At 35.3% G+C, this 12,659-nt stretch overlaps 5 protein-coding genes across 5 annotated transcripts; 2 read left to right on the top strand and 3 right to left on the bottom strand.

Moving 5' to 3' along the window:
* Positions 1 to 183: 183 nt before the first annotated feature.
* On the top strand, positions 184 to 1,288 carry EV154DRAFT_423652 (uncharacterized protein; the record flags this gene model as incomplete). The annotated part of the gene is made up of 5 exons (XM_051596146.1): positions 184 to 227; positions 285 to 472; positions 544 to 700; positions 759 to 1,050; positions 1,103 to 1,288. 5 exons carry the CDS (start codon positions 184 to 186, stop codon positions 1,286 to 1,288), a joined length of 867 nt encoding a protein of 288 aa, XP_051456014.1.
* On the bottom strand, positions 1,286 to 2,362 carry EV154DRAFT_274578 (cytosolic Fe-S cluster assembly factor CFD1). Its single transcript, XM_051594722.1, has 4 exons — positions 2,133 to 2,362; positions 1,966 to 2,075; positions 1,640 to 1,909; positions 1,286 to 1,583 (listed from the first exon to the last, which is right to left on the bottom strand). Exons 1-4 carry the CDS (start codon positions 2,342 to 2,344, stop codon positions 1,549 to 1,551), a joined length of 627 nt encoding a protein of 208 aa, XP_051456013.1. The 5' UTR covers positions 2,345 to 2,362; the 3' UTR covers positions 1,286 to 1,548.
* Positions 2,363 to 3,061: 699 nt separating this feature from the next.
* EV154DRAFT_552965 (uncharacterized protein) lies at positions 3,062 to 3,870 on the bottom strand (the record flags this gene model as incomplete). Its single annotated transcript, XM_051605095.1, has 6 exons — positions 3,062 to 3,183; positions 3,242 to 3,404; positions 3,461 to 3,529; positions 3,571 to 3,660; positions 3,725 to 3,796; positions 3,852 to 3,870. The coding sequence occupies 5 exons, from the start codon at positions 3,868 to 3,870 to the stop codon at positions 3,313 to 3,315; spliced, it is 342 nt and encodes a 113-aa protein (XP_051456012.1). The 3' UTR covers positions 3,062 to 3,183; positions 3,242 to 3,312.
* Positions 3,871 to 5,731: 1,861 nt separating this feature from the next.
* EV154DRAFT_483039 (uncharacterized protein) lies at positions 5,732 to 6,112 on the top strand (the record flags this gene model as incomplete). The annotated part of the gene is made up of 1 exon (XM_051598550.1): positions 5,732 to 6,112. The coding sequence occupies one exon, from the start codon at positions 5,732 to 5,734 to the stop codon at positions 6,110 to 6,112; it is 381 nt and encodes a 126-aa protein (XP_051456011.1).
* A 4,576-nt stretch (positions 6,113 to 10,688) lies between these two features.
* Positions 10,689 to 12,627, bottom strand: EV154DRAFT_552964 (uncharacterized protein; the record flags this gene model as incomplete). Its single annotated transcript, XM_051605094.1, has 7 exons — positions 10,689 to 10,728; positions 11,055 to 11,117; positions 11,279 to 11,288; positions 11,835 to 12,002; positions 12,059 to 12,132; positions 12,202 to 12,271; positions 12,609 to 12,627. 7 exons carry the CDS (start codon positions 12,625 to 12,627, stop codon positions 10,689 to 10,691), a joined length of 444 nt encoding a protein of 147 aa, XP_051456010.1.
* Positions 12,628 to 12,659: the final 32 nt, after the last annotated feature.

Genomic DNA, 12,659 nt, shown 5'->3' with positions numbered 1-12,659 from the left:
TGTTCTGTCTAAAAAAAAAGGGGGGAGCGTTCCACAGGCCAGCCAAGCCACCAATTTGCTTTTTCCATCGTTTTGTGAAACTAAAAAAAATAATAAACCTTCTTTATAATCATGTCAGATAAAAAGAAAACAACGCCATTGGAAATCTTGGAAAGCAAGAAACGCATCAATGTATGTGCACCCATGGTTAGATACAGTAAACTTCCTTTCAGAGAATTAGTTCGAAAGTATGTCTTCTACAGAAACCCTTCACCCAATCAGAAATGTATTAATTATTCATTTAGGTACAATACAGACATTGTATACACACCCATGATTCTCGCCGATGTATTCAAGAACTCTGAGTTTGCCCGTAGCTCAGACTTTTCAACTAATGCTCTCGATGACCCTGTGGTTGTTCAATTCGCCGCAAACAACGGAGCTGATCTTGCTGATGCAGCTGAGCTTGTATCCCCTTATGCAGGCGGTATCGGTAAAAGGATCCCGTTCCCCCCAAAGACTTATTTGCCACTTATATATTCATGCCAATTCTTTATTGTATAGATATCAATTGTGGCTGTCCTCAAAAATGGGCTTATCAAGAGAAAATTGGTGCTTTTTTGATGCAAGATCCCGAAAATGTTCGAGATATGATCCGTACTGTCAAAGGTCGAGTCAATATACCCTGTAGTATCAAAATTAGAGTCCATGATGATTTAAAGTAAGTATTGATTCCCGAGTGACTCCACAGAATGATGGGTGATTAATCCGGTATTTAGAACTACCTATGAATTTGTAAAGAGAGCTGAAGCAGTCGGTGTCGATTTCTTGACCGTGCATGGACGTACTAGACTTCAAAAAAACACAGAACCCGTCAATTTTGAAGGAATCAAACTTGTTAAAGAATCAATTAATGTGCCAGTAATTGCAAACGGTAGTATATTCTCTATAAAGGATGTGGATGAAATGTATGAAAAGACAGGAGTGGATGGTGTGATGTCGGCAAGAGGTTTATTACAAAATCCCGCTTTATTTGCAGGACATGAAACTACACCTTGGGAATGTATAGAAGTAAGTTGCGGGTAAAATGTAGTCAATGCAACCTTATTTATGTTATATATAGGACTATGTGCGCTTGGCATTAGGATATGGTACAAACTCATTCATCTTTCACCACCATTTAATGTTCATGTTCGAGGATATTATGAGCAATGCAGAACGTAAAACATTCAACACACTTTCCAGTATACCGGCTATTTTAGACCATTTAGAAGAGCATTGGGGATTCGACTCATCAAAATTATTATAATATGATTTTTTTTTTTATTAATTTAATCATGGTTTATTTGTACAAATTGTGAGATGTGTGTTATTTGATGTTTTTATTTCTTGTTGGATTCTACTTTATCGACAACCTTTTGACAGATCTGTTGAAATACAGGGAATAAATTGGATTTTTCAAACATATTGACATAGGATCCAGCACCTTCAGTTTCAACCATGCTAGTGAATCCAGGATCAATAGGAACTCTGCCGAAAAAGTCGATGTCATAATCCTTTGCCATTGACTCACCACCACCGGAAGAAAAGATATTTGTGCATTCCTATTTTTGTTTTGTTTTTAGTGTACTGTCAATATTTTATCCACTTTGATGCCTACTTACTGCGCAGTGAGGACAGACAAATCCGCTCATGTTCTCAACGACACCCAAGATTGGTAACTTGACCTTTTTACAAAATGAAATCTCCTTACGTACATCTGCAATAGCAACGCCTTGAGGTGTAGTGACAATGACAGCACCATCAGGGTTAAATTCCTTTAAATATTCTACAATGCCAATATGCTCATCGGAGGTTCCAGGTGGTGTATCAATTAATAAATAATCCAAATCGCCCCAATAAACGTCTTGCAGAAATTGCTTGATCATAGCTGATACAATGAATTAACCGTCTATTTTTTTACATCCTTCACTATCATTTACTTACCATTTTTCTTGGGTCCTCTCCAAACAACAGAATCATTCTTATTTGTCAACAAAAATCCAATGGACATACAAGATAAACGTTGATTTTCATCAGCATAAACAGGTACCCAACTACAGTGAAATCCGTCAGTCAAACCTGCTCGTCTGTATATACTCTTTTATAATTACCCTTGCGATGCTTGATGCACCTTCTTTCCATCCAAACCCAACATGCGAGGAATACTTGGGCCAGTAAGATCGATGTCAAGCACACCTACCTTTTTGCCTTGATGGACTAATGATAAGGCAAGTTGGGTTGTGACAGAAGACTTTCCGACACCTCCCTTTCCGGAAAGCACAAGCACGATATTTTTGATACCAGAGAGATTAATGTCAGACATGTTTAATCGTTTAAAAAGTGCTCTCATTGAAGTTTTCCGACTTTTTTTTTCATTTATAGATATTTTTGAGTCAAGTTGATTGGCTCTAACCAAATCATTAGTAATCTATTTTTTTTTTCGGAGGTATACGCTAGTAATGCATGATAAAGAATTATACACCAAACAGGTTTAATTCACTGAAGATAGTTAGCCTTGTATAATGCTGTCTATAATAGGGACTCTTTCATTCGTCCTGAACTTACTGCCAAACAAACAGAAATGAATCATATCATTCATGAAAATTCTTTTAGTTGATAAACAAGTGTCGCCTTTTTCTGTACACGCTACTGAAAGACGAGTTTATGCCAAGAAAAAAACTATCAAATGGTGATTGTCCAATTGAAAAAGAGAAAAGATGTAAATTATAAAGTACTTGGCTCCATTTATCAGTAATTAAAGAATAATGGGAGCAATGATGTTGTTTCTCATTGACTCGCGTCAAAATTAGCCAGACTTCTTGAAATATATTTTAAACCCTAAAGAAGTTTATGATTTGCTCCATGTTGTAAATTAAGATACAAATGATTCTACCAAAGACATATATTTAAAGATCTACAACTACAATCTGTATTAATTTATCTATTTGGTTATATCATAAAATACGCTATTATTTTTACTCTGATAAGAAGCTTGGCCATATTATCAATTTAAACAATAATAAATAGAAGAGATATTTAATTTAGGGAAAAAGAAACGATTTATTTTAAAGGAGTGGGAGGCGAATAATAAACTGAGGAGAAAGAGCAGACAAATACAGAGGAGGAGCCAGAGCCATAGGCAGAAGAAGGGATGGGAGACTACTACGATAAAAAAGCATTTAGTAATTATGATTGATATCTTTAGATGTTCTTTATTTACCTTCACCCGGTCTACCAGGAGATGAAAAGGGTCATACTTCAGGCCCCTGTCCACGGCCGACTACTTCCATATCAAAGTAGCCGACCCGGAGGAACTCCTGCCAATTTTCCTCCATAAAAGCAGAAAGCAGGAGTCCCCCCCGTCAGGAAGAACCGGCGCGACACTAAAAAAGATGCGCTGTTAATACACAGTTATAAAAATGATGAATCATATACTTACAGTAATCCAAACGGACTACCAAGAAGCGCCGGTTCCTCCTGGTTTGCCTCGGCGTATTGTCTATTTGTTCTAATAAAAGACATTAATATTGAATACAGACACAAACTTACTTGAGGATTCCTTACCCATTTTTTTTAATTTCCTCCACGAAGGAGGAAAGGAACAGGCCAGCATAAGGAAACACCAACAAAAAGAAGCCCCTAAAAATATAGAAAGACGGCGTTGTTAATAAACAATAATAAAAATGATAAATGATACACTTACCACAGTCCAGACGGACACGACAGTCTCGTCTGGGATAGGAGGTGATACCACCCATAAGCCAAGAAATGGTAGCTGGTAAAAGACATAAATATCTAAGACCATTAAACTTGAAAGATCTAGAACTTACCAAAGACAGCGTTTCCCATTGTTATAATTTTAAAAAGTTAAAGGAAAAAAAAAAGGGAAGACAACAAAAATTCGAAAGTCTTGTTTAAATATGGAATCGATTAAATAAAAATGATTATATCAGAATCCCACGGAAAATTGATCAACTAAAAAAAGTAAGACTAAACCAGCTTTTATCAGGCTTTTAGAAAACAACATTACTCATCCCAGATTATGTCTGGAATTTTTTAAAGGGTCACTAGTGTTTCAAAACTGCGTACGGATCTATCAGCGAAGCATAAAGTAGTACTCGTTAATAAAAAGAAAAGATACTATATGATTTCACATATAAAAACATTAAGCCAGAACGAGTTATTACCAATCCATGCGAGCAAGCTTTGTATTAAGCAAATTGCCAAACTGGAGTCACCCTTCTTTCTGGATGTGATTTAAAATTTGTCACTCTCTTTCGATTACTAAATTTGAAATCTAGAACCAAGTCTATCTACAGTTTATGCAAAACAATTTTACAACATATTAAATTCCCAGATCAATGTATTGCAGAGAGTTATAGATGATTGACATGCACGTTTACATATTAAGATTCTCTGTCGTGTATGAGAAGTACTAGCTACCATTTTTCGGTGCCTTCAAATAGATGTTACAAATTATTACCTTAACTCCTATGGTTCTTTAAAACGAGATCATGTCAATTATGGCCTTTTCTTTTTTAATGGTCATGTAATCACATACGGTTTCCTCCATTTCGCCTACTTGATAAGGTTGCACTTGGTTTGCGCAAGATGTATATTCGGAATTGTGTTGCAAAAGTAAATTATGCTGACCTTTTTATTAAGTAATTGACAAAAAAAAAAATAGCACAGTGTAACAAAGGGAGTTATGTCCAAAAGTAAAAAAGAACATGTCTCACAATGAAAGTGTCACTGTTAAAAGAGAGGAATACATGTTATGATACAAGTATTAATAGGATTGGTGTCATTTAAATCATAAAAGTTTATTAATAAAAAATATTAATACGGTCTTCAAGTGTGAAACGCTTACACCTTATGTTCATATTATGTTTATAAATTCACATGAAATGAGAGAACCAATCCTTTTTTTTTTTTTTTTTTTTTTTGGCAGGAGTATAAAATGCAGCGCCAATTAATCACTTTCTCTTTCAATACCAAAGATGCATGGTGTTTTCTCTTTTCGCTCACTTTTTACCGGATAAAAAGATAAAGTATCTTTTCTTTTTAAATCTTAATAAAATGTGTGTTTTAAACTATTTAAACGGTCCTTTTATATTGCCTTTCATGTCCATTCAAAAAAAAAAAAGGAGCGGGGGAACGGTTTTATGCAGATAGAAAAGTAGATAGATAAAGGCTCAAGATCCTCTGATTGAGATTTATGAACAAAGATTTCTACATTCAAGAAAACAGCCACTATTTGCCTGTTTGAAAACCGGTGTAAAGACAAACCTTAAATAATTTTATGAATGCTTGCATTGAAGGCGCCAGATGATATGTCACTCGTAGTACAAATGGCAATGCTGTATAAAATCCAGAAGCCCCATTAGGTTCACAACAAATTAGAATCATGCTGTATTTATAAAAAGAAAGATGAGGGTAATTTTATGACATGTATCTATTGTGAGCAAGCAACGGGTGACGGACACCTTTCCATTCGCTAAATAACTGATTATGGAACGAATCCAAACTAATGTACATATAATATACCATTGTGAATCAACGAATAAGAAAAAAAGTATATACTGTATAGGTTATTTCCATATCACATCATACTATCATAAATGTACGAGTTCCTTTGTGTTTAGGTGGTACGCCATAAATTATACTCCTCTTGGAGAAGATAAATCAAGCACAACTATTGGTCTTGTCTATGTCTTCGCTGCTCATGCAAATAAGGCTGCCTTTGCTTGTGCTTTTCAAAAATTTCAAGGTCCAATTTTTTGTATCAAAGGTGCTGCTGCTGATAAAGGATGTTATTAAGCCCAATTCAATCCAATCCCTTGATATTACTCCTACCATCATCCATGCTCAAGTTCCATATAGATACACAAAAGAAGTCTGTAGCATTGAAAAAGTACTGATGCATATAGTAGCGGACCTTTTTTCCAATATCGCACATGGTAACTCCTATATCATTGGGCTCGTGGTGATATTGGTACTATCAATCTTTGTAAAGCAGATATCAATGCTTGTGTCCAAACCAATGAGTTCCGATACTAGTATGAACTTGACCTCCCCGCCACTTCATTGAGAAGAAGATTAAGATTGTTTGTTTGCCGTGAAATTTATGGTGCTGATGGTATTGAATATAATGACTTGGCCAAGCAATAAGAATTGAAACCTATACGCGTCAAGGATTCTCCCCGTTTTTTTTTTATTTGAATGGTTAAGACTACATACAGTTTTAGCCATGATCCTACCCTCAAAAGCGTTTACAAAGGATTCACTGTACCTATTCGTAATATATGGGCCTCTGTAGCTACTGGTTTCCTTTACCCCCCTTAGTCGGTGAGATGTTTATCATGTCTAGTCTTCCTACTCATCCCTGCTTCTTCAATGTTGATATGGATGACAATAATGAGATCATTGGCCTTTTTTAAACCAAAAACTATATCTATTATAAATAAAAGTGAACAATTATTGTATAAACATTTTCTGCTATTTTTTTAAATACAATACTAAATTGCTTTCCCTTTGATACGCTTTCTTTCAAAAATATTTTCAAGTCATCATGACTGGCTAATTTAAAGACGGAAGGGTCGATTTTAGGTATAAATATATCACAAGGAACAGGTAAAGAGCTGTAGATATTATTGATTAATATATGGGTACATTCAGTCAAAGTGATACTCTGTCTATGGATCTCTTCTCCGCCCAGGATAAAGTTACGACCATCCCCTTTTACCAGTGTTTTAGCTCTTCTGAATAAGCCTCATCCAAGTTGGCAACCAGCTCTAAAATAGATGGTTTGCCACTATTGAAGCGAAAATGTATGTGCGAGATGAGATTTAGCTGTCAGTCATAATTAAATTAGCATACAAATTGTATTGGGGAAATTTTTTTGAGACGACTATGTATATTATATTCATTCGCTAAAGATTCTTTCAACATCGGTCTTTCTTCCAAGGAATGAGGACACATAATAACAATATTACTGCATTAAATTGCTTTCTTGTGGACATACGTTTCTTGACTTTAAGATTTATTTGTTGTATTTTCGAAATAACTCCATTCGCCACGCTGCAGCCATATACTCAAAAGATTTCTTTGTATTTTTTTTTTTAGAAAAAACGTATTGCTGTGTAAGGGAATTTAATTACTTGAAGGCTTGATAAATTGTTCTTTTATATCTTTTCTAATCTAACTTCCCAATATCGTATGGAAAGCATTAGATATCGTGCGTATTGGGGTTGTAAAAGGACTTAACGATTTTATACTTAATAGTTCGTGTGGATGTAAGGATATGTATGAGGGGGGTGACATAAAATAGGGCATATAAGCTCAAATGGTCGATTGTTGGTTCATACAGTACCTGCTCCTTATTTTCTCCAACTAAGTGACTTGTACTACCATATCACAATACCCACAATTCGGACATGAATTCTTTTTTGGTAAATAATAAAGTCTAATTTTACTTGTTTTCCATTACTTTAGCATTGTCACAACAGTAACAATGAACAATAAGAACAATGTAAGTTTTTTTTTATATATATTTACATTCACATATAATCTTACTGACCCAAAAAATAATAGAATATTGAATATTTAAAAAAAAAGAACTTTGGATTAAAGCTTCAATAGTATTTCTTGATCGAATGATCCAATAAAAGTTTATAACGAAAACTGCAAGTTAAATGATGAGGAAAGAAAAAAAAAGCTGTACTCCTGGTTACTTCTATTATTTGGAGAATATAGAATCAAAAAGTAGTACTTCAATTATTCACGGCAGTGTTGAAGGAATCTAATGGTATAATTTCAGAGCTGAACAAAGAGGGCGACTATTTTTTAAATTCAACAATATCCTGTCTCTCCTCCCAACCTAGCAGCCTCAGTAAAATCAGAGGAAATGATCGAGCCCGAACAAAACTACGGACATCAAGCCATGATTATAATAAAAAAAAACAGTAACAGACTATCGAGGTCCTTCAAGCAAAGCGTTCCTACAAAAACAGTTGCACTTAAAAACGCAGGAAGTGACTTGGGAACGTTTGAAGGCTCACTTGAATCACAGCTATACCAAATATGACAAACTGACAAGTGAGTTCGAACTCTTTAAAAAAAATGCTCACTTCAAATTAATCAAGTGACAACCAAACAGATGAGCTGATTAAATCAGTTCAAGAATTGAAAGAGGACAACGAGAAATTGGTGGCAGCCATCCAAAGTAGAGACCAAGATGTTGCTGCTTTAGATGCTGATATAAACAAGTTTAGTGGTAGCCTTAGTAATATACTTTTGCTCTTTTGACTCTTTGTCTTAAACCTTGCTTGTTAGCTTGTATAACAGTTGGAGGAACACGGTATGGGTGGTCCAGTGAAGGAAAAGGGTATGGAAGAACCAATGAAAGAAAAGGGATTCATGTTGCAAAAAAAGCTTTAAAAGAGAGAGAGGAAGAGATTGATATTCTCAAGAAAGAACTCGGGGGCTTTGAAGGGTGCATTGGTAAAGTGCAATCTAAATTCCACTAGCAAAAGCAGTTAAACCAAGGATTTGTTGAGGAACTTAGAAATTACTAAGAGGCATTGCCAAAATTACCTCACAAGACAATATAGCGACATGACTGTTTCTATCGGACAGCGAGATCGGCGAGTTGTGATATTACAAGGTGACCTTCAGCAACAAACAAATCACCATGGAAAGACAAAAGAATTTGCTTCTTGAAGAGATAGTAGAGTTGAAAGATACAATTCATGACGCATTCGACGCATTGAATAAACGAGAAAAGATTGTCGTTGAGTTACGTAACAAAGTTAGAGGCAAAAGGCAGCAGCCTGTACATCTCCTAGCTCCGAAGAATACGTAATCACAATTTAACGACACAAAGAAAAAATAGGCGCAACTCAAAGAGAAGTAATTGTAACAAGGCAAGAAAATAAAAGTCTTCAAGCCGTTTACCTCGACATGAAAAAATAATACCACTCTATCAGAAAAAAAAAAGAAATATTTTTTAAGTAGACTCCAAATAATAGATACATTTTCATAGATTACATATTGATTTCAAAATGACCTTTTCAGAACCATTTAACACAACCCACTCGACATGTTTAAAAGCGGGAAGAACAAAGTTATTAGGGCGTTTATAGGTTAAAGAAGGTGAACATGAGTCGCATTTCAGACGAGGTTGGCATGCCGAAGGCAACAATTCAAAGCATTATTGAAATAATTAGGGAAAGTGATCTACCCCTTCCAGAAAAAACCAAAAGTCTCATCTAAACAAACTGAATGCCATAGATATAAGACCACTAGAGGCAATAACAAGACACGAGCCGTTTGCGACTTACGAGAAACAAAACGCTCAGATTAAACTCCATCGAATTGACATTTCCAGAGCTGCTTCGATACATTGTTTTGCTTTGCTTTTACTTCACAGCACACAAGCCAACGCTAACGGAAGCTCACAAGAAGAGAAGACTTTTATGCGCCATATAACGGGTTTATGAGACTATCGAGATTTTGTCTGGTCGGATGAGTCGCGATTTACAGTTGAAGACAATGATGTGGATTTGGGAGTTATTTGTAACATTGGAGAGAGGTATAAAAAGGAACATATTGTTGAAACAAGTGGAGAAAGGGAAACGTTCTGATTTGGAGCTGATTTTGGGCAGGTGTTTTTGAGTCTTTAGTATTCATGGATAGCACTGTGAGTGGATCAAACGGCTTATGTCAAATTTTTACCCTTGGTTCAGTGATCTGTGTGCGAACATGACTCACTACAGTTGACAAAATTAAGCTGCAGCAACAGTGTCTAAATTCTCAAATACAGTTATTTATGGCCATTAAGAACCCTTAACAAGGTTCAAATGTCAGCAAAAACTTGACTCAACTACACAATTTTCCCGCTTTTACAATCAAACCGTTCCTGCTTTTTTCAATGCATCCCCTTTGACTGCTCCTCTCGATTCTCTGACTTCTCAATGTCCGGTTATAATTTAGCCTGCCCTATCGTCAACAATTGCTAACCGGAACAACACAATATCGTCAAAGCCAAAAGAAAGAGCTAAAAAAGCCAGATAGGTCAGCTCTAAACCTGCCAGGTTAAAATAATATTTTTCTTTTTCATGCATTTAGTAAAACGCAATTTAAAATCACAAATTGAGCAACACGCATGCCATAGGATTCTAATTATTTTCACTTCTCTCATTCACAACAAGCTTTAACAATTTACTACACTACAAGAAGAAAAGCGTCACTCTATATTATGGTCTATTGTTAATAACTACCGTAGTCAAAATAGCTGCCCAGTTTCGCTTTTTTTTTTTTTGTATAAATGCAAGGACTTTTTTTTTCCATTAGCCGTTTTCGGTGAAAGCAGCAATAAAACTTTATTTCACAAATCTAAACATTCGATGAAAAATACGGCTAATTTTATTCCATCATAGATAAGTGCATACTATATTAATGGGATATAAGCCCGCTTATTTTATCTTATCAGTGTCTTTTAAACATCCCCTGACCTCATTCGCTTGAATAGTTCATGCAATTTAACTAGTTTAATCAACGACTAGTTCATCAACTATTTCAAAAGTAACCACACTTATAAACATTGTAAAGAAGAAACACGTTACAAGTACGCTATAGAATCCAAAGAGCTAAACCATTTTTGGTGATCATCCCAATCGTTTTGATCCAGAGCTTTTCATCTCAACACTATATCAAAAAACAATTATTGATACATTATCATGTTTGTAAGAATAATTACTCTCTGATGTCATATCGTCTTGTGTTGTTTGAAAAAGTTATGCTTCTCAATAAATGAGGGAGTTAGGAAGTACCTACTGTCTAATAACCAAAACAAAATATAAAGATTGGGGATAGAACAATTAAAAAAAAACAAAACAATACCATTCATGAAAATGCTTTGATTGATAAACAAGTAGATTTAATTTCTAAAGACCCGAACAGACAAAAACATTTATGCGAGTTGCAAGTTTAATTTGAGGTATAAAAAAAAAGGGCCTAAATGTTGTACTTACCTTAGTATAATAGTAATGTTCATATGTTTACTAAGAATTATCAGAAAGTGGGTGCTCATGTAACTAAAAAAAAAAAAAAAAAAAAAAAAAAAAAAAAAAAAAAAGGACGTAAATTATTCTTGGCTCTACTATATCAGTAAAGGAGTTAAAGAAATCATGTTATTTTTTTTTCAAGACTCATGTCATAATAAGCCAGGCCTCTTTAAATACATACCAGATTTTACCTTCCAAAACCTATAGATGTTCGTGATAAGGTCTATAATTTAAATAAAGAAACAAATGTTACTACCAAGGGCGTATTAAAAGATCTGCAACTATAGTATAGTTTACATAATTTATCTATTCGTTCATATTATAGATTACGCTATTAGCGTTGCTCTGATAAATATTTTTACTCTGAAAAAAGTATTTTGGGCATATAATTTTAAAGGATAATAATCAAAAGAGATTTTATTTTAGAGAAGTTTTTTTTAAATAAAGTATTTATTAAGGAGTGGGAGGGAGACTGGCCAAAGTAAGTTCGAAAGAGGAACCGGAGGAAGTGGAGGCTGGTAGAGAGGCTTATTTGGTGGGACTTCATCACCGTAGAAGGGTAAGAACCCTGGTGTACGGTTGCAGCACCCCCACTGGCTGTGGAGGTGCTACCCTCCAAGGACTGGGAGGGCTGTACACCAGGGAGGACGAGGCCTGGAGGGTTTTGGTTGTGGTTCTCCCTCCAGAACTATGATAAAAAAGCATTTAGTAATTATGATTGATATATTTAGGTGTTTTTTTACTTACCCTCGTCCTTTCTACCAGGAGCAGTAAGGGGCCCTACTCCTGGCCCCTTGCCACGGCTGACTACTTCAAGGCTGAAGTAGTCAGCCCGGAGGAACTCCTCCCTATGTTCCTCCAGGAAGGAGGAGCCCCCCGCCGATAAGGGAACGACGCAAGACGAAGAAACGCAGTCTGGTAAAAGACATTAATATTGAATACAGACACGAGCTATGTTGAGGATTACTTACCCATCTCTAGACCTTTCCTCCACGAAGGAAGAAAGCCGGAGGCCACCATAAGGAGACCACAAAAAAAAGAAGCCCTTAAAAGTAAATAAAGATAGAAAGCATTGTTAATAAACGATAATAAAAATGTTGAATCATACACTTACCATATTCCAGACGGATAGGAAAGTCTCGTCTGTGCTGGGAGATCATACCACCCATAAGCCAAGGTAGTACCTGGTAAAAGACATGAGATTGCATTATAGATTGCTAAAAGTTTTTAAAAATTGAAGGAAAAAAAAGGGAAGAGGAAGTTGGATTCTGGAACTTTGTTTATATATGCAATCGAAAACAAACTAAAACGATTAGTCATTTTTTACAGAATCTCATGGAAACTTGATCAATTCACAAATATTTCAATTGGACGGGCGTTTCCGTATGCATTGTTTATCTCAAATGTTGATATATTAAAACACGCATAATGCATGATATTATTATCACATAAAGAATATGATTGTATATGTATATATATATTTTGGCAAGACCTCATCAAGAAAACCCCAAGAATATATACCTGTGCAATACGAGTCCATTTCTGGATGTGGCAAAAAAAAAAAAAAGGCGT

The sequence above is a fragment of the Mucor mucedo genome (genome assembly GCF_025094135.1).
Source record: "Mucor mucedo strain NRRL 3635 chromosome Unknown EV154scaffold_68, whole genome shotgun sequence".
NCBI lineage: Eukaryota > Fungi > Mucoromycota > Mucoromycetes > Mucorales > Mucoraceae > Mucor > Mucor mucedo.
Note: the sequence above shows the minus strand (reverse complement) of the source record. Positions and strands in the feature narration are given on the sequence as shown.